The sequence below is a fragment of the Erinaceus europaeus genome, chromosome X (assembly GCF_950295315.1).
Source record: "Erinaceus europaeus chromosome X, mEriEur2.1, whole genome shotgun sequence".
Lineage (NCBI taxonomy): Eukaryota > Metazoa > Chordata > Mammalia > Eulipotyphla > Erinaceidae > Erinaceus > Erinaceus europaeus.
The window spans coordinates 61,056,895-61,078,282 of NC_080185.1; the positions used below are offsets into that span (position 1 = coordinate 61,056,895).

Sequence of the window (21,388 nt, forward strand, 5' to 3'; positions counted from 1 at the left end):
GGCCTTTCTCTCGAATAAACTGCAGAGCAAAGAAACTATGCAGCTAGTGTAGTCATCTTTCTTCATCTGGTCACTAGAGCTCTATCCAGGTATGCCACTTTCAAACCCAGAGTTTGTGATGGATATTTGATGCTGTGACACTGGTGGGTTAGTGGCTAGGCCTCAGAGTAGAAGGTGTCACTAATTTAATAGCTCTCTTTCACAGTCCATTTATGTTTATATTGCTCACGCCAAATCTGCTAACCCCCTACATTAAGCCTTTCATCCAGTACTCTTTCCAGATTGAACTAAACATTTATCTTATGTATGATACTAAAGACTCTATTGAAATGTCCAAACAATTCAAAGGAAAGATAACAATAACAGTCCTAAACACAACAGAGCCGGGGCAATATTGGCTTAATGAAGTAACTATATTTACTCTAAATTAGTAGAACTCTCTGCAAGCCAACTTCTTCAAAAAATTAAAAATTTTCATTTATTTATTATTTATTGGATAGAGAGAAATTGAGAGGGAAAGGGAAGATAGAGAGGAAGAAAGAAACACCTGTAATACTGATTCACTGCTTCACTCTCCAGGTGGGGACCTAGGGTTTGAAACTGGACCCTTGTATACAGTAACTTGGGCACTCAACAAAGTGCACCACCATCTAGTACATACGAAAACCAACTTCTAAGATTAAAGAAATCTTAAAATGATGTTGATGGTGGTGATGGTGATTTCAGCAGTAAAATTCACAATACCATTGAGAATGTGGAACAACTAGAACTTTTATTAGTAGACATGTAATGAAGACTCATATGGCTTAAATATTTGTTCCCTATAATGAATAATAATATTGAAGGTCTTTTGTGTCCCATTTGCCTTCCATATTTCTCTTTCATGTTCTATTCTGATATTTTGATCATTTCTGAATTATTTTCTTTCTTAAAGTGAATTTAGGAGGAGTTCAGTTCCCAGAACAGGATGGCAGAGGACCTAGTAGGGGTTGTACTGCTGTGTGGAAAAATGAGAAATGTTATGCATGTACAAACTATTGTATTTACTGTCAACTGTAAAGCATTAATCCCCAATAAAGAAATTTAAAAAATTGAATTTAATGTCCTTAGTAATTTCAATATCAACATTCTTTATGAAACATGTGTTTTGTGAGTATTTCCTCCAAGCTTTAACATATCATTTCATTTTCTCATGTGTTTGATGAGCAGTTGCTTCATTTTTTTCTATCTAATTTATAAAAATGAATTGTTACACAGTACCAAGAGAAAGCAATTAATTTATATCAAGCCCTAAATTCTAGTTCAAGCTCAAATATATACTTATTGAGTTTCTTTGGGTGATTTGGTTTGCATTTGTTTCTTCATATATCCAGCAATAAAATAGAAGTACTTTATCTCCTCGTCAAAGAATTGTGAGGATGACATGGATGACCTGAGAAATAAATGAGCTTCCTGAATAAAAAACAATAAAAGTACTGTTATTTGAGGTTTTTATTGTGGAGTTAAAGAAGTTCACTCAAAGGACACAATGTTTGATTAAGAACAATCTTAATTTTATTTTCTTTAATTTTATAAAATACATTTTGTAAGATAAGTTTCCTAAAGTTTATCCTTTATGTGTGTTAAGACTGAATTCTATATCAGAAATGAAGGAAAGATTTTCAGTTGATTAACTCTCTTTGTATGTGTATGTGTGTATATGTATGCTTGGGAGGCTTTCAGGGGGATGGTTGGTTATTTGTTGAGTTATTTAATCAAAATGAAACACATGGTATGGACTATTTCACTTTCCTTGATCTTGATTGGTTTCTTACAGAACTTTTTCCATCTCTTCCCTCTATCCAACCTGGAAATTTATCATGTAAACTGGTCTGAAAACAAATGTCAAAAAAAAATGTCAAGTATCTTTTTTGTAAAGATCGCCTTAAACATTGCTGAAACCACATAGGGGGTGGGGGTGGGGGACAAAACAACTATTTACAACAAGAGTCACCAACAGTCATATCCACAAAATCCTTTCTTCAATAAAGATAAATCAGTCTTTCATTTTTTTAAACCCCAAATTAGCAAATACAGAAAGAAAATACTGAATACTTAGTGCTGTTCAGATTTCAAACTTATCCCACCTTTCCTTTCCCATGGAAGCTTTCCAACTGAACAACTGATAGCTTTTGGTCGTGTAATATAAACCAGGAGAGAATAGCTACGTTAAACCTGGCTGTTTAACATCCCAAGGTAACACTGTTAAATCAAATAATCTCCCATTAGCTCAAAAGAACCATCCAATATGTTATTCAAATTCATATTTGGAAAGAGCAGAATAACTTGTAAACAATACAAATAGATGTGTGGAGCTAGCCAACTTAAATAGCATCTGTGATGCTTAATGCCAAATTTTCATTTGTTAAAATTTTGCATCAAAGAATCATTATCCAGGCCTTTCTGGTACCACTTTAAACAAGTGAAACTGTAAAATGTGAAGTGTGCATCATTATGAAACAAGTCACGATCTTCAAATCACTATGACTGAATGAGTAATACGCCATAAAAAGAGCACCATTGTGAAGATAGACAGAGGCCAGCGCATACAACTATTTAACAGAAGAAAAAAAAAAGATATACTATCCAAAGAGTTAACTATCCCGTGTCTACCAGAGGGATGACTCGTTTACACCATTAACCATTGCTAACTGCTGCTCCTTTGACTGCCTTTTTCCAAGAGTTTGCTTCTCTCTATTCTCAGCTCCTTGGAAACCACAGGGTTGTCATGGTAGCTGTTATCAAGGAAAAGAGAGTGAGGAGATGCTGACAACATCCTGATTCTCTTCTCTAATGAAGTGTAAGGTCAGGTGCCCCTTTAGTGTACACAGACAATATACTCCCTTATACTATAAGTAAGATGGGCTGAGTTAAGGTTTAAATAGTCCATCACCATTGGGGTCAGTGCTCTCTCTCTCTCTATGGTGAAAGATCCTTGCTTTGACCCCTTCTCTCAGATGCAATGGGAAGGTTTGAGGAAATGCTCTTATTTTTTTCCTGACAGTTTTTTCCTTCTATTGTGACAACAGGGAGACAGGAGTGAGTACTCTGTTTAGTATACCAAAGAGAATTTGGGCTCTCTTGATAGCAAGGTGACTAGGAATATCCCTTACCTCTACCTGAGCATCTTTCTTTCCACTTTGTTTCCATCAGTGGAAGTTCCCTTTGAGAAGAAAATGTTTCTTGACCCTCAGGAGAAGCTTGAAATTTGAATTACACCCTCCATTTCTTTGTACTTTGAAGTTGGGAAGTCATCATCTTAATAATTTCCCATTTTTAAAAGCAGGAACCAGATGTGAAGCAAAATGACTAAAAGAGGTACATAAGAGGGGAGAGTCCATAAAGAGACATTAATTACCTCAAGACTCTCCTATCCTGTTACACTCATCAAGTAAGAAGAGGACCAGTCAGTGACAAAGGCAAAGAGTTAACACAGGAGATGCAGCATTGTAGGCTAAATGGTTAGAGCCTAGCTATTAGAGACGGGAATTTCTACAGAAGATCAGAACTTGGTGCCTCGGCCCATGAGTTTAAGGACGGCAAAGTTGTAAGTGGCAGCAATCATGAAGGTGAGCTGTAGGGAACAGAAAAAAGAATATGAGTAGGAGTAGAAAAGGAATCTCTCCTTCCTCCAATCCCTTTGGGAATGAGCAAGAGTAGAAATTAAATCATAGCTAAACGATGGAACATCTGCTCTGCTGAAAATCAGCACATCCTATGCTTTTTCTTCATATACTTAACTAGGAGTCATGGGTGAGATATTTCTTTCCAGTAGCTCAGATACAGAGAATCAACTTGAGAAGGAATTTTCTTACACCTGCGGAAGACCTAGCTCTGGGTTTTCCTCAGGGAAGGAAACAGTATATGGACTCCGCCTTCATCAGATCCCCATATCTGAGTGGTCTGAAGCCACCCCACCACACTGTGAAGCACAGTCCTACATCAGTGCATATTTACAGGATGAGAAATGGCTCTATAAAATCTTCTGCAGTAAGGGTAAAGAGTTCTGAGAGCATATTCTTCTCCTTACACCATTTATTCAATGACTTCAGGTAAATTACTTCACCCTTCATTGCCTTGGCATTTTAATGTGAATAGTGAATGAACTGCATTGGCACTGGGGAGCAACATCAGCAAGGCCTAGGACACAGAATCATACTATAATAATAACAGTGATGCTCAGAGGTCCTTCCAATATTTTCAAGAGTGAAAATAAATTCCTGCAAGATGGTTCATATTTGTAGTATATAGAGTTTGAAGCAATATAAAATTATGTTTAGTTATGTGTTAAGTGTTTTTGCCAAGACCTGTACTTAGCAATATTGCATACCCTGGAAATGTGAACTACTATTCTTGACAATGAATCTCTTATATCCTTTACCCACAGCAACCTTCTCATTCCTGACTGATTTCTGAAACTTTTCAGCCTTATCAACCCAAAGTAGAAGTGCAGTCTCTACACTGTGCTGTCTCTTCCTAGAAGCGTCTCTCCAGCATTTTAAGTTTACAAGATAGGCGTGTGTGTGTGTGTGTGTGTGTGTGTGTGTGTGTGTGTGTGTGTGCGTGCATGCTTGCCTGCCTTTTGGCATATCTGTCCTCAAGCTTTCCAAGGAGAATGTATTTTCCAAGATCATTTAAAGACAACTCACCAAGGAAACCAGTGTGGCTGCAGCCCCTACAAATGCAGCAATAAACAGGTGGAAGGTCATTTGGAACTGCAAGAAAATATAAAAGGGAAAGTTATTTCTTGAATTGGTAAAAGAAAAAAAATGCCCTGCTTTGGGTTATGCCAGTAGCTTTCTGAATGTGTTCTTTCCATGTGTAAATTCTGGATCTCTAAGTCATCCATCCCTGAGAAGAAACATATCGTGCTTCGGTATACGTCATAGCACCTAGGCCCACATCACCCAGAATATAGAATACTCATAAAATACTGCTGTGAATGGAATACTACTAAGCTATTAAAAACGGTGACATCACTGTTTTCAGCCCATCTTAGATGGAATTTGAAGAAAGGATGTTATGTGAAATAAGTCAGAAACAGAAGGATGAATATGGAATGATCTCACTCTCAGGCAGAAGTTGAAAAACAAGATCAGAAGAGAAAACACAAGTAGAGCTTGAACTGGAGTTGGTGTATTGCACCAAAGTAAAAGACTCTGGGGTGGGTGAGGGGGAAGAGTACAGGTCCAAAAAGGATGACAGAGGACCTAGTGGAGGTTGTATTGTTATGTAGAAAACTGAGAAATATTATGTACAAACTATTGTATTTACTGCCAAACGTAAAGCATTAATCCCCCAATAAAGAAATTTTAAAAAATACTGCTGTGATCCCAAATAATCAACAGCCTCCTTACAGTTTTGCCCAGAATCCCCAATAGATTTTGCATGATTGTGGCAAATTGTTTTAGTTAAGAAACTAAAGGCTAAATTTAAAGAGAGAGGCTTATGGAGCAATTACTTATTCTATATTTCAAATATAGTTAGATTATCAAACTGTCAAACTTTTCAATGTGAAAAGCAATTTCTAAACTATCTCAATACATTGCAAATTGCCCCAAGAAATAGTTACAAACATTTTATTTTCTCCTATGAGAATGGAAAAATGAGCCCATAAAAATCGTTCCACCTTTAAGTTTTTTTTTTTAGTCTCAGAGGTGATTTTTACTACCAAAAGAAAAGTGAAAAAATAACTCCTTACCCACTAATGACTTGGACACAGGAATTAGAACACATGTTAATCTAATATTGATTCAATTAAAAATCTTTAAAATCTTTTTCATTTGTTCTTTACATTAAATGAGAAAATTGGAATATTGTAGGATACCAAAACTGTAAATCAACACTTTGCTTTCAAATAAATAGTTTAGTTTACTGTTTTCCTACTCCAGATATACTTCTATTCCATTGCCTCTTTTGTGTCTGATATCCATTCTCCATAGGGTGCTTTCCTTTTTCAAATGTAGCTCCTTTTTTCTTACTCCTCATTGGAGATTAAGAAGTACTACATAGAAGAATTTTTGTTAAAACAATGAAACTTCTTGTATACCTTCTTTATGAGGTTTTTAATTAAAAGAATGAAAAGTTTGATTTGGGAGATTTGGTCACTAAGCTCTATCATTTTTTTGCAGCTATAAATTTATCTTTTGAGGGAAGGAGTCTTGGAATTGAAGGCCGCTCTGGAGAAAAATAGGTATTTCATCATCTATGCTCACTGGCTCAGGTATGCTCATCCAGTATTTAACAGAAGGCAGTCTGCTAACTCAAAATTCAGCAAAGTGAAACTATAATCCTTAATATCAAAAGCCATGAGTACATATTTGCATAGCAATCATACTATAAAACAAGCCAGTGACCCACTCACCTCAGCTGTTTTGCAGATGGACAGAAGGTTAGAGCCACACACTTTTCCAGGGAAAGCATTCCATGGAAGAACACCTAAATAAGAAACACAAGTGAACTAGAGGGTTGCTTCATGGAGTTGTGGGGCAACATAGAAAATTTTCTTCAGATCTTTCTTCCACTCTTACTCATTCTGGTAGAAAAGTTGGATCCTGACAACAATCAGGATCCTCTTTTACATATTTGTACAAAAAAATAGAAGGTGGTGTTAAAATTGTGAAATTTTGTGTTTGTTATTAAAATACACTACTTCTGGGCTGGTTAACAGCAGTCAGCTAGAGTAGTCAGAAAAACTATGAATAGTCAAGAAAACTCCCATAATTTTTAAGTTGTTCCCCTCCTAAGTAAGAAATCTCTCCACTTTTAGAGGAGGGATACTAACAAATATGTAGGCATCTGTAGAAGGATGTATGGAGGAAGGGGGGGATCCAAACTTCCTTCAATGGCACAAGGACTGGACTCAAACCTCAGTTGCACACAAGGCAAAGGAGCACACTAGCCAACTAAGCTATTTTGCCAGGCCAGGTCTAGGCATCTGTAATCTTAGCTCCTCCATAATTATCACTCATAACTCTAAGTGAAGATCCAAGTGTGCAGTCTTTAATTATTGGATACAGGATACAAAGTACCCAAGCTCTAACTCACCATACATTCTGGCATCAGCACAGAGAGTTCCTATACTGGCAGAGGTCTTGCTGGGGAAGGCAATTGACTGGCAGGTGGTCCAGGTGTTGAAATAAATGTACACAGGCACAGCAGAGCAGGCAAACACCAGGAGCCACACAACGGTCAGGGCATAGGTGATGCCCACAAACTAAAACAATTGACATGGGGTAGATAGAAATCAGTACCAGCCTGCAGATGTTGAAATATAAACTGGGAGATCCTGGAGTAGTATGTGCTGGACATTAAATCAGATGCCAGGAAACTCAGCCAAATGAAATTAGTAAGCAGGGCACCTCTGTCAAATGTCATTGGCAGTATATATTAGAGCATTGGCCCCCAAGTGTGATGGAAGATAGGGGGAGGGCTGGGTGGGGATTAGAGTAAGGAGGACCCCTGAGTTAGAGAGGTTTCCGGAGATGTTTTGAGCAGATAAGGTGTGAAGAAATCAAAGCTGATCTTGAAAGAAAGTAGTGCCATTTCTTGCCTTATGCTGAGCTTAGGAAATGTTCCTTATCAGAAAAATTTCTTATCCCTAGTCATTTAGCAAAACCAATAGAATTTTTAAGTTTTAGATCCAAAAACCTTTCTAAGTCAACTGATGACCACAGAAAATGTCATCACAACCCCCACATATTTTGTCACCAAAGAATTTTTAGCTCTAGAAACCAATTTGTGCCTCATTAGAAATATGTATAGCTTTTGAACAAAAAATACATTTTAAAATATGCAGATCTATACTTGATCACTCAGGGACCTCCAACACTGTGGGATCCCAGAATATTGTTAATTCCACCTTAGAGTCAATTATTTAATTTCTATGATCTATCCTCTGAGATCTGGTACTTTCAATTCTACCCCATTAAGATAATTCTGGATTCTTCAGAAATCAGTGGTCCCTGATAAAAGGATATACAGACACCAGCAAATGACTTAGAAATGGTCTGATTGTACAAAACATCCTCCAAAACTCAGGGTTTTCATTTTGAGATAAAATTTTCTAGGGATTTTTTTTTTTTTTGCAAGATAAGACAAAGTCAGCTGGGCACTATGTTCTTCCTGACCATCTTGTTCAGCTGTAGCCATCACTCCTCACTCAAAAGCTAGGTCCCAAGCGGGGTGACCAGCCTTGGGTAGGGGTGAGGCCACAGACTCTTGCCCAATTATCCCCACCCCCTGTTATTACACAAAATCCTGAGGATGATCACCTTGTCGGGATGTCCTAGCCATTTTCCCAAACAATGACACACCCGCTCCAAAGAATGAGCTTGATGTTGGCCTCTGGAACCCCTCCCCTTCTGGCCCCCTGTTACCGTTGCACTCAGGCCCTTGCCGCAGATGGTGGTCTTGTAGTCGCCAAAGATCTGCCTGACTGCGCCAGTGGTGTAGAAACCCTCAGCCAGCAAGAGGGCCCCATAAAGGAAGAAGAAAGAGGCAGTTCCATAGATGACATACTGGAAAGCATGAATCCTACATTAATAGAAAGACAAGAGACAAGAGAATCTTATTGAGATCCAAGCTCTTTCCTGCATAATCAGAGTGAACACTTGAGTGGACACCTACAGGGTTAATGCTTTTGTAGAGGAAATTTTAACCTTATTGGTATTGAAGTAGAGTATGATGAGAAACATGTGACTAGAAGAACATGTTCTCCTACGCACAGCTGACTTTTGTTGTCACATGCAGAACCTGACCGTCTTGACACTTCAGAGGTGCTTCCTCAGAGTAGAGAGGATATATATATGAAGGAACAGGATCCTAACTAATAGGTACTACCAGGTCTATGCAGTGTGTCAAACCAACAGCAGTTATCTCACTCTATCTGGACTTTTTGCCTCCCCTGATTTTGTCATACCTACCACTGCAGAAATAACTCAGTTCATACTAACCCTGCCCAGCAGAAGCTAGGATGTACAAAATTAGGCAAGGTGGAGCAGATAGATAGACGGGAAGACACTCCTCTCCTTTTTGAATTTGACATTTTCTGATCATGTAGGGCTTCTGATGTGGCATGCATGGAATCTAAATACAGAAGACTCAAGATCTTGCCTGTTTCCACACTAATCACTTTCTAGTCACTAAGTTTGAGCTCTACATCTCCAAGATGGAGAGAGGGGAAAAAGACATGTTTATATGGCAAGTAAGTACTTACACATTGATGAGATATTCATAGTCCTGGAAGTTTTTAGAGAAATAGGTCTCAATGAGTTTTTCTGTTCCAGTGAGTGCTTCATGTCCACATCCACAGAACAGTGCCACCCCAAAGAAACACAATCCAGTGGCCACCAGGGAAGCAAAGGGGGCCCCTACAAGACATCTTGCACAGCACTCTAACAACCCTGAGTAAGAAAGAAGAGAAACAGCCAGGGATAAATAATAGATTACTTGTACGATCCATACCTTTCCATCAGACCAGTCATACCTTATATTTACAATAAGTGAAGAAGTCACCCAGAAATCAACAACAGGAGATATTAGAGCTTTAGATTCTCAGAATGAGATACTGCTCCCCAAACCATGTTTTATTCCATTCTTGAAAATAAATTCTTACCTTTACTTCTCATAATTTATGTTTTGCAGTAAGTAGCATTCCAGTAGCAAACTACACATATTATATAATCATTATCCCTTTCTTACTATTCTGATTTATTTGTTCTCAACATTCAACAACTACTTATGGAGTACTTACTAAGTGCACAACCTTGTATTAGGAGTTATGTGGGTTAGGAAGGCATAAGACATCAAATTGATTGGGTTTACAGTTAACAATATTTATATACTTTTTCCATTTGGGGAGCTACTCAATATTTATATACTTTTTTCAATATTTGGGAGCTACTCTCTTCCCTGATCCAGCTTTCTAGTCCTATTTCCAATTATGACACCATCTCCTGAGACAGTACCTATAGTACACCTGCATGTTAGTTGTCAGACTCAGGCAAAAACTAGTAAAGCCATGGGCACCTTGGATTATACATAAAATATATCTAGTAGCTTTTTCAAAAATGGAGACCCCAAATCTTCATCTGCAATATTCTTGCCTTTAGGTTCATGATTAGTCAACAATTTTTCTGCTTTACATCTTAACTCTTTTTCAGCAACCAGGTTCCAGATGCTACCATGGTGCCAACCTGAATTTCCTGTGTAGACAACACCACCAATATGTCCTGGAACATCACATCCCCAGAGCCCTACCAACTAGGAAAAGAGAGAGACAGGCTGGGAGTATGGATAAATCTGTCAACACCCATGTTCAGTGGGGAAGCAATTAAAGAAGCCATACCTTCCATCTTCTGCACCCCATAATGATCCTGGGCCCATACTCCCAGAAGAATAAAGAATAGGAAAGCTTTCAAGGAAGGGGATGGGATACAGAGTCTGGTGGTAGGAACTGTGTGGAATTGTGCCACTCTTATCCTATGGTCTTGTCAATATCTCCATTTTATAAATTAAAAATTTTTTTTAAAAAACTGTAAAAAAAAAGACATTGGTTCTGCCATATGGGATTCCTTCATTTACTAAAGAAGAGGGAAATAAGGACATCTAATGTTTTTGACTAATAATTCCTGGTATCCAAGAAAGTGGTTTACAAAGCGTAAAGATACTTACAACTTCAGAAAGGGATATATACAAGTCATTAATGTTGGCATTATCAGGCAGAGTTTGAACCATGAAGAGGAGTCTTAATGGGTATGGGGAAATGCTGGCAATCATGCCCCTAGATATTCCTGGACATTGTATCTTTTACAGGGGATACTTAGTTTATCATGTTCTACATATGTAGAGATCAGTCCAAAGGGTAGCTGGCAGAGGATGAGACATGGTAATTGGAGAATTACTTTTATTGATGATAATAATAAAATGCAGGTTTAATAATTTGGTAACACTTTGCATGGCTGATTTCGTCCCCTGTACTGCAGCTTGTACAATAATTCCACTCTCAGTTCTATACTAAAGTTCTGTAAAAAAAAAAAAAAAAAAAAGACAACAAAGTGTGAAACCGCTTTCTGGCATGAGAAAAACACACCAGGTCCTGGGAAGACAAGTTTGTTAAAAAGAGACCTCAATACCTGGCACCCCTCTCCCTATGCCAGTGTTCCTGAGAAAGAGGAAAGGGATATGGGAAGTTATAGGTTCTGAGAGCATCTGTACCCCAAGTACTAGCCCTATACCCTACAGTGCCACATACAGTGACTGACTAGACAAGGAAAGGATTTGTCCTCTTGGCTAGTTCACCAAAAGGAAAAGAAATGAAATTGGAGAGTTCTTCCTAAAAGAATTCATTATATGTATATGTGTACATAAATAGACTGATTTTTATCCATATATTCATATGTAAGTATATATGTTAGAGAAATATACCTCCCCCAATCCATATCAAATAATATTGCATCTGCTGATCACAACCTAACTAACGCAACGATTGACACCTCAACATGCTTCACTTCAGACTGTATCCAGAGACTTCACATGTGGAATGACAACCCTTCAGCTTCATTACTCGGGTGAGACCTTTCCTTTCATAGTATACTCTAATTTCATCTCAGGTGGTTCACTTTCTAACAAAGTCCCAAAACCTAGATATACACCAGTTTCTGTGAGAGAGAGCTTATGTTCACACATATCCGTAAACTACTGCAAAATATATACCTGAAAGCAGAAGTACACTAGAGTTTGCAGTGAGTACCCCCCCTAACACTTCCTCTCCACTATTCTAAGCTTTGGGTCCATGATTGCTCAACAATTTGTTTGGCTTCGTATGTTAACTCTCTTTTCAGTCATCAGGTTCCAGATGTCATCAGGATGTCGGCCAGGCTTCCCTGGTCTGAAGACCCCACCAATGTGTCCTGGAGCTCTGCTTCCCCAGAGACCCACTCTACTAGGGAAAGAGAGAGGCAGACTGGGAGTATGGACCGACCAGTTAACACCCATGTTCAGTGGGGAAGAAATTACAGAAGCCAGACCTTCTACCTTCTGCAACCCACAATGACCCTGGGTCCATGCTCCCAGAGGGATAGAGAATGGGAAAGCTGTCAGGGGAGGGGGCGGGATATGGAGATTGGGTGGTGGGAATTGTGTGGAGTTGTACCCCTCCTACCCTATGGTTTTGTTAATTAATCCTTTCTTAAATAAAAAAGAAATAATAATAATAATAAATTAAATAAAGTGATGCTCAAATAAAAAAATAGACCAACACAAATATACCAAGTAGTTGCTGTTTTGGATAAGTACAGTGTGACTCATTATAGACAGAAAATAAATTGTAGGGGTCAAGCAATGCTGCACCTTGCTGAGTGCACATGTTGCCATGCAAATGGACCTGGGTTCCAGCACCCAGTCCCCACCTGCAGAGAGGGAAGTTTCACAAGTGGTGAAGCAGTGCTGCAGATGACTCTTTCTCTTTCCCTGTCTTCTCCTCTCCTTTCAGTTTCTATCTCTACTCAGTAAAAATAAACACATTTTAAAAAGAAAGAAAATAAATTGTGTACGTTTTTTGGTTTGAATTTTTATCCAATGTTTACTTGCCTATACTGGGGTACTAGAGAATGTGGGAGTCCTTTGATTCTCTTTACAACAGTATAGTCTCTTCTGAGTCCTGAATACTTGAATACCAGGTAATTTGCATGGCTGAATAGCATCAATGTGAAATACCAAACTATCTCTACTGTAGGAAAGCTGAAGTAGAAGCATTTGCCTCTGTTCTCAAAGTTGCTGGGTGAAAAAGTCCTACTACACACAATCCCCTAAAATGACAGCTCTTCCTTGGTCCAATAAAAGCCTATTCAGAAATCTAAGTAAAGCAAAGTCAGTAGTCAACATCTGTAGCAAACCAGAGTTTCTTTCTTCTTCCAAGAACTGAAGAACTGCTGTCAGAAAACTTGGCCTCTATGGGAAGCAATCATTTTGTAGCTATACTGCTGTAAATGAAGGCAAAGTTTTCTTATCATGAACTACACAAGAATGCTTCATAATGGTGTTTCATTAGAGCTGGTCCATGGTGTGTGTGTGTGTGTGTGTGTGTGTGTGTGTGTGTGTGTGTGTGTGTGTGTGTGTGTGTGTGTGTGAGTGTGTGTGTGTGTGTGTGTGTGTGTGTGATTATGCACACAAGCAAACATGTACATATCCAACACAGAAAAACACAGTAGTTGAACTTGATCACTGTTCTGAGAAATCACTCCAAAACTCCTCTTTCTTAACAGGTTGAGATACTAAATGCATACTAAAGAGAAGGAGCTTAGAAATTAATAGTGCTGCCATTTTTTCCTTCTCTGCTTATCTAACTACTCCCCACCTCCAAACTCCTAGACTCTTCTAGAAAAGAAAGAAAGAAAGAAAGAAAGAAAGAAAGAAAGAAAGAAAGAAAGAAAGAAAGAACTGAAGCTTGAGGATGTTGTAGGGGAAGGTCATGACTCCACTGTTTCTTCTTTCCCCTGCACAAGGTCAGAACTTAGACAGAGCCCTCCATATCTCTCTCAGACAATAAAGCTTTGTTTTTCCTCTGAGATCTTAGGAGCCTCATTGGTATTCTGTAAGGGCCCACAGGCTTGGGGGTGGTGAGGGGGTCAGACCCAGGGAACAAAGGCAGAACTGTTTGTTTAGCCCAGAGCAAGGAGAGTCATCCACCCTAGCAAGTGACCCTCCTGGGTCCACTCACTCAGCCCAGTTTTTTCACTCTGGAAGTATTACAAGGTGGTACAGGTACGATGAAGATGGAGAAAGCTGAGCTTTTGGTAACCAGATAATTCTGTTCAAAGTTTTAACTAAAGCCCACTTCAGGTTTATAAAGATGAAGTAAAATATCATTATTTATCTGATCTCTTGGCTATCATCCAAATAACCAGAAAATATCATGTGCAGGGTTCTTCATAGGCAAAAAAGCCTTGGAATCAATTCTGAACCATCAAATGAAACTCTTAGCAACTCTTCTTCTGCATTACTGCCACTTGAGGCAAGGACATAGGCTTCAATTAGTATCTACTGCTGGATTGGAATTTAGTAGTTCTGATATGTTTATTAGTATCTACTGCTGGATTGGAATTTAGTAGTTCTGATATGTTTATCATTATGGTCTACAAATACTTCTACAATATCAACATACATATAAGATGTCATAATAAAAATTATGGGGGAGTGGCATTTAATCTTAGTTTTTCCAAACAAAAAAAAAAATCAAAATTTAGATTCCAACAGGAAAAAACTTAGAACATGCAACAAATTGTCTTTATCAAGGCACTCAACAATCAAAACATTCTGGAAAAGGATCACTGGATTTATATTAATATTTTTTACAAATCAAGAAATGTTTGTTGGAATGTTTGAAAAAGAGCCCAAAGCTACACACTCTTAGAACACTTTATGGTTAAAAGGGGTTTGGTTTGACTCCAGAAGGCTATGAGGGATTCTAGAAAAATTTCTTGTCTCTCTCAAGAGACAGACTCATATTTCTAGGGCAAGTAAAGTCTTGGCATGGTAAATTCAGTATAAAAACGATATAATAGTATTAACCAATGAAATGCAACTGATCTAAATTTGATGAGGGGGTCACAGAGAAACATAATGACCCAACCTAGTGTTTCCCTTTCATTTCTGATTATGTGAATTCATTGTGATTACTAAGTACACAGTAATGATTTAGATACTGGAAGAACCAAAGGGAACCGTAGGCCTAGTTTCCCTTTTATAGACTTTCAGTTTCATCAAGAAGAAAGTAAAAAAACAAACAAACAAACAAAAAAAAACAACTAAACTTATGACTGTGAATCAAAGACCAACACTACCTATACTCTACTGGCTTTATTCGTAAATTCTAAAAACTGGTGGTCCATTCAACTTCTGATAAAAATTCAAGTCTTCACTAATTCTTTTCAGATTAGTCTTAGAAAGATCAAGAAGATCATTGTAACTATTATCTAGAACCATATCCACCCAAGGACTATCTGATCCTGATGTTGTCTCTTTAAGTAGGAACCAGTAGTTCTCAAGCCCCTCCTCCTTTCCCATGACCTAGAAATGCCTCAAGGACCAGCTCCAAGATGGAAATTCAGTATGAATCTGGGAACTCATCAAAGGAAGGAGAGGAAAAATTTTCATCTAAGGCAATGATAGAAAGAAACCAATTGTGCCTTACACAATTCCCAGTCTGTTCCTTGAATTCAACTGACAAAGGGAGAGATAGAAGAGCTCCATACAATAGAGCTAAACAACAGGCAGGCTCATTGAGTGGAAAACTGGCCCCATCTCCCTAAGTATCTAATCTGAACTACAGTCTTACCCTCCTCCCAGAACCCACCCCTTAGCCTCACCCTGTGAACAGAGGCCTCCTTGATCAGGGCCTATAGACATTGACAGGGCCAAGATGCTAGAGCAACCATGACTGGTACTGAGTATGGATGGGAGTCAGTGAGTGGATTTTAGGAGTAAAACAATAATTATCAGGAGGTACCAGAGATGACGACTTTTGCTTCTGGTCTTATCCTGGTTACACAAAGCCCTTGCCTATAATCTTGTCTTTACTGCATAAAATCAGTATTTATACCACATTCAAGTTATGGAAGAGGCCTTGCAGCCATTGGGGAATAAGAATTCAACCCAACTTGCATAGTCAAATAAATGGACAAAGTTAAATAAAAAGGAATCTCTCCCTTCTCTTTAGATAGGAATTATTACCATAACAACAGCACCTAGAATACTTTGTTTATTATACTTCCTTTTCGGGGGGGGGGTAAAGTCTACATCTGACACATTAACTTCACCTGGTACTAAGTACCTGGCACTAAACTAAGATATAAAGAGATTCTAGGGGCTGGGTGGTGGTGTACCCAGTAAAAAGTACACATTCCCATGTGCAAGGAACCAGTTGTGAGTCCCCAGTCTCCACATGCAGGAAAGAGTCTTCACGAAAGGTGGAGTAATGCTTCAGATTTCTCCCGCTCTGTTGATCATTCCCTTACTCTCACTCTGTGTCTCAAAAAAAAAGAAAAGAAAAAATGGTCATAAGGAAATGGTGGAGTAGTGAAGTCACCCAGCCTCAGCAATGATTCGGGTGGAAAAAACAAACGAGTTTCCATACCTTATTCCTTCTGTGATTCGCCCACCATTTTTCTCCTTTCTTCTTGGTTGCAGTGTAAAGCTGATCCAGGGAACCTTATTCTTTTCCTAGGAATGACTCTTTTCCAGAACCCCGCCTGGCAAGAGCTCAGAGGATAGTGAAGAACTGGAAAACTATACTTAGAACCTTTATTTTTTTTCACTGCCACCGGGGTTATTGATGAAGTTATGTGGCTGCAGGATGAATCTAACGATCCTGGAAGCAATTTTTTCCTTTTTCCCCCTTTATTTGATAGGGCAGAAAGAAATTGAGAGAGAAGGGGGGAGATAGAGAGGGAGAGAGAGAGAGAGAGAGAGAGAGAGATCTGCAGTATTTGCTTCACTACTCAAGAAGCTTCCCCCACTGCAAGTGGAAAGCAGGGGCTCAAACCCAGGTCTTTGTTCATGGTAACATGTGCGCTTAACCAGGGGCACCACTGCCTAGACCCCAAGACTATTTTTAAATAGATAAGAGAGGAATTAAGCAATCAGTACTTGCTGGGCTCTTGAAGGAAATTTGGCCTTAGGTAGAGCTTAATAGTAGTAAAAGGAGGAGAAATTGCTCTGTTTACCTGTCCTGACTGACTTGACTTTTCCTGATCATTTCAGTGCCCTGAATTGATCTATCAATGCTCTGAATTGATCTTCTTTGGACCTGAAGGTCTATATGCAGGGAGGGCATCTCTGCTGTAGCTTTCTTTCAAGACCAGGTATTCTACCCTAGGGGCAATTTTCAGTGCTTTGTAATAATACACAAAAAGTAACAAAGGAAGAAAAGGTTAATTCCTTTAGGAATAACTGACCGTTAAATCTGTCTGACTTGCCAAGAGCTCCTTTGGCAGTGAAGGACCAAGATGATAAGTGGGGTGAGGAAGGCTGCCCTTGTTCATTTTAGTCATTGTCTCTAGGAAGTAAGTGACTGTGCTGGTTTGGATCTGGCTTCTCTTTAGCTCCTGGCATGTGGCATTCATGTATCTTGATGGGATTCAATTTGCTCAGCTATTTTGTAAAACTGGACCCCTGCTCTGCCTCCACACTTTATGCCTGGGATAAACCTACTTCATCTGAGGTAGCCCAAACTACACATTCAGCAAGCAGCCACCTTTGAAGGGAAACATCACAGTCTAGTTGCTAGGGTAACAGCCACTCTTCTCAGACAACAGGTTTGCAGGAACCAATGTTTTGCTGTTCAGTAAATGACATTGTGTAATTGAGCAAAGAATAACCAGCTACTGCTTTTATGCTCTTTTCTGGTTTCACTGTTTCTCTTCCCTTTCTTTCTTTCTTTCCTTTCTTTTTTTCTTTTTCTGGTTTCACTGTTATCCCAAAGACTCACTCTGAAACACTTCCCTCAAAAGCCAGTAGAAGGTTTAATGGAGCACCTCCTCACATATATACACACACCTAAACCTTGTGTGCAGATATTACTGAATTAAGTGTAGCTTTTTGTTTTCAATCTGAAAGGATGTTATATAGCTGAGATAGTGAACTCTCTGCTTCTGGAGATAATCAAGCATGGGATTTAAGGTCATTTAATTATTTGTTGTGGAGGGAAATTCTGTGTTGAGAGCTGACTTCTAAAGTTTTTTCCAATCCTAAATTCTATAATTTTTTCACAATTATTAAATAACAACATACTCCATGTCAAAAGTAGTAGCAGCTCAGCTCCTTACTAGGAATACTCTATAATATAAAGTATTTGATACTTCGTTATTTAGTAATTGAAAACTCAATGGCTATCCCCTCAAGTGGACCCTACCCAAATAACACCCACTCCTAGGATTTGGGACCCAGGATCCTATCCTGCCTTCAAATATTCCCTCACCTGTGGCCATTTCCTTTAGAGGACATTAATCAGACTCCATAAAAAAAGAAACTCCCTGTGGCCATCTTATGTGTTCCTGCCTTCTCCACAAAGCTTTAACCCCTCAAGGAAATGGCATGCAGCATTCTTACTTCTTCTTCCTAATCCCAATCACAGCTTACTCTATCAACTACTCTGACATTAGATAGGGTTTCTGAAGTCAGTTTCTCAAATATTCACCCCTAACCCTGTCACATTCAATTGGCCAAATGATTCTTACCCAAATACATAAAGTGCACTCAGTCACTATGGGAGTAAGCCTCTTCAAAAGATATATAATAATCATTATTATTATGATTTACAAGGGTTATAAAACTTTTTCATTTCCATGTTAGGGAGAATATTTCAGCAATAGCATATTGAACTTTCATGCCTGAGACTCAAATGTCCTAAATTCAATCCATAACTTCACCTTATGCTGTATAGAAGTAGTGCTCTCATCTTTCTCTCTTTCTCTTTTGCTCATTAAAATAAACAAACAATTCTTTTTAAAAAACTGTCTACTTTCAAAGGACTTCCATATCATTATTACTTGAAGCTCACAATATTGAAAGTAGGCAAATTATTGTTATCCTCATAATGATTTACAGTGACCTACTCTAGGTCATGAAATTCAAAAGGATCAGATCAGGATTCACACCTGGTTGTCTTGACTTCGATGCTATTGCTCTGCTTTCATAATATTCCTACCTAAATACACACTTTAAGGTGATATCTCTCAAAAACTAAATTTAAAAACAAAGAGCTTTCTCAGTGTTTTGGGAGAAAACACTAAAGGATGGCACAAGCTTTATACAGTTGAAAACCTATCTCCATGGATGTCATTAGTTATCTGGATACTACACTTGATGGAGAATATATAGGCAATTGATTATCACTTCATTTAGAATGTATTCAAGTTTCCACCTTTATTAAATGTGGGGAATATATACATAGCTTTGTGATATTTTCTGTAGACAAAGACTTGCATACTCTACACACTTTAATTCGAGTAAACATTAGCAGAGACTAGAACCTCATAGCTTCTCTTTGTTTATGGAGAAGCCCACAGTACTAAACCAGATCATCAAAAGCCTTAAGGTCCTAGCAGTTTCCTTATCATAGCAAAAATTTATAGTCTGTGCTATGCTGATGGGAAGGCTAAGTCAGCAGAGTATGATATCTGCTAGATATAATCACCTGTGCACATGTGCACAATACACACACACACACCTTTTCCCTTCATTTTCATTTCCTAAACCAGAGAGTAGCCTCCTTAGTCATGGCCAAGTCTGAGTTCATCATGCCCACTGCTCTAATTTCCTACTGTTCCAAGCAAGGTTTAAATTATGTATCAAGAAAACAGCAGTCTTGAAGTGCTGAGAGTTAGTCAACACTCACTGTTTCCAGCAGAACTAGATGTGTCAGCTGACCCAGCCATTACCAGAGTCTGAGAGTCAGAGGAAAAGAGGGAGGTGAGGGGGGTAGGAGGACACATGACCACATCCAGCCCACTGGGTACTCTATCCAAAGACCTATGGGACTCTCCACGTGCTGTTGGAATTCTTTGGCCATAAGACATCATTTTCAGTACACCAGAAAAGGAGTTAATGTAATTGAGAGCTAAGGAATTAAAAAAGAAAACAAGTACCAAAAACACAATTCATTTAGCCCATCAGAAACCCTGCACCCAAAGTTCAAAATGCTCTTGAAAATTCTTGTGCTTGCTGTAAGCTTCCATGCTAAAGTTTTTAAAACTCACCCATGTCTTTGGGACTCTGACTCCAATAGAAGCCGACTGCCTAGTCTACTTTGCAGCTGACTTTGTTCAGCAGGAAGGATCCCCGTCTCTCCAGTCTCCTTCTTTGGTCCTTTACTTTTCCTCTCTGAGTGTCTTTGTCCTCTTCTCCTGCAATGAAAAGGGCTTTCTGATTGACAGCCAACCCCCTTAAAGGGACAGGCCTGCTTTCCTCCTCCTCTCCTCCTCCCCTTCTCCTCCTCCCCTTCTCCTCCCCTTGTCCCCACCTCCTCAGGGATACTCCCTCAAAGGACTCCATCTTCTCTTTCTGTCATGTACTACCAATTGTTCCTTTTTCTCTCCTAAGGCTTGCCTGTGTGGAATTTCATGTTGCAGCAGAGACATCTGGAAATGTGGTTTGGGATGGAAATAAAAGGAAGAAGTCTTATAAGCCTCCAGCTTATCATAAGTCTATTTGGTACAGGCTGTTGCAGCACAAACATCCAAAGCCATGAAGCCCTGGTGAAGGGAAGAGAGTCTAAAACCTACATGCTCTCTCCCAATGCCCCAGTGGCACCCATCACTCTTGCCTGCCCTTGGTCTTGTCTATCTTCTCCCTCCCCCATTCCTTGGCAGTTAGGCACCTTTCTCAAATACTCAGCTCTATAAACACAACAAAGAAGAAAAACTGTATTTTAAAATAGTTTCCTCCAAACCCTTCTCGGTTTCAAATGAATGTAGATACAATACAAGCTGTCAGTTCCACAAACAGATTGTGACCAAGCTGGGGGAGGTTGAAATTGTGAGTTTATAGATGGGCAACAGAGGCCTAGTAACGGGCGGGATCAAGAGCAAGTCATCAATGTGTGTCCTGAGCTCCTCAGTTGACAGAGGAACTGAGTCCAAATTTTAAGGTTCTTATTCGGGGGAAGAAAGAGGTAATTTTTCACAGATCAAACATATGAGACAGCTCTGCATACAAGGAAACCACTTGGGCAAGGCCTTTTTGCAAATCTGCCTCTGGGTACACAGGAACAGCTCTGGGGATTTCTTGGCTACTAAAGTGGGAAAAAGTGTGCTCCCAATAAACTCACAGACACCAATTTATCAACTTCATTTCCTGACCACACCTTTTTGTCCTGCCTCTATCCCCTTACTGCTTATTTATCTTCTACCCAAGTCTCGATCCCTCCATGTCTTTTCTTTCTATCTCTATATCTCTCTTGCTCTCTTTTTCGGTACCTGCATTTCTCTCTCCTTGATGGAGCATGTCTTCTTGTTTCAGTCTTGGCTTTATGCCCAGGGATTGGAAAGGGGCTCTTGCAGGCAACTGTGTTATACCCACTGTCCCCAGTGCTTTAAAGTTCCCAGCTCCCAAGGGTCAATTGTGTGACACTTTCTGCCTCAGCCTCCTGCTGGGTAGGGTAGCCTTGGCAAAATATTCTCCAAATTTCAGCAGAGCCTCCAGCAATGCCCAGGGAGTCCTCAAGAGGGCACTACCAGTCTTATTAGTGGCATTCTGCTGCCTCTACAGGGTCTCTCTGGGAATAATGCAGCAGTTGTATCAAACTAGTAAACAGTTTGCTTCATGCAATTCTGATGGGGTACCTCATAAG

At 39.2% G+C, this 21,388-nt stretch overlaps 1 protein-coding gene and 1 long non-coding RNA gene across 3 annotated transcripts in view; one reads left to right on the top strand and one right to left on the bottom strand.

Annotated features, from left to right (window-relative positions):
* Positions 1-21,388, top strand: part of LOC132535862 (uncharacterized) — a 794,128-nt gene that overhangs the window by 529,076 nt on the left and 243,664 nt on the right. The gene's annotated exons all lie outside the window — the stretch shown is intronic.
* Positions 1,532-19,925, bottom strand: PLP1 (proteolipid protein 1). 2 transcript variants are annotated; one of them, XM_016193995.2, is made up of 7 exons: positions 19,797-19,925; positions 9,257-9,443; positions 8,418-8,574; positions 7,087-7,255; positions 6,404-6,477; positions 4,689-4,754; positions 1,532-3,613 (listed from the first exon to the last, which is right to left on the bottom strand). In XM_016193995.2, exons 1-7 carry the CDS (start codon positions 19,798-19,800, stop codon positions 3,542-3,544), a joined length of 729 nt encoding a protein of 242 aa, XP_016049481.1. In that variant the 5' UTR covers positions 19,801-19,925; the 3' UTR covers positions 1,532-3,541. The 2 variants fall into 2 exon arrangements, with proteins under 2 accessions (XP_016049481.1, XP_007536448.1); XM_007536386.3 differs by having other exon boundaries at positions 8,313-8,574.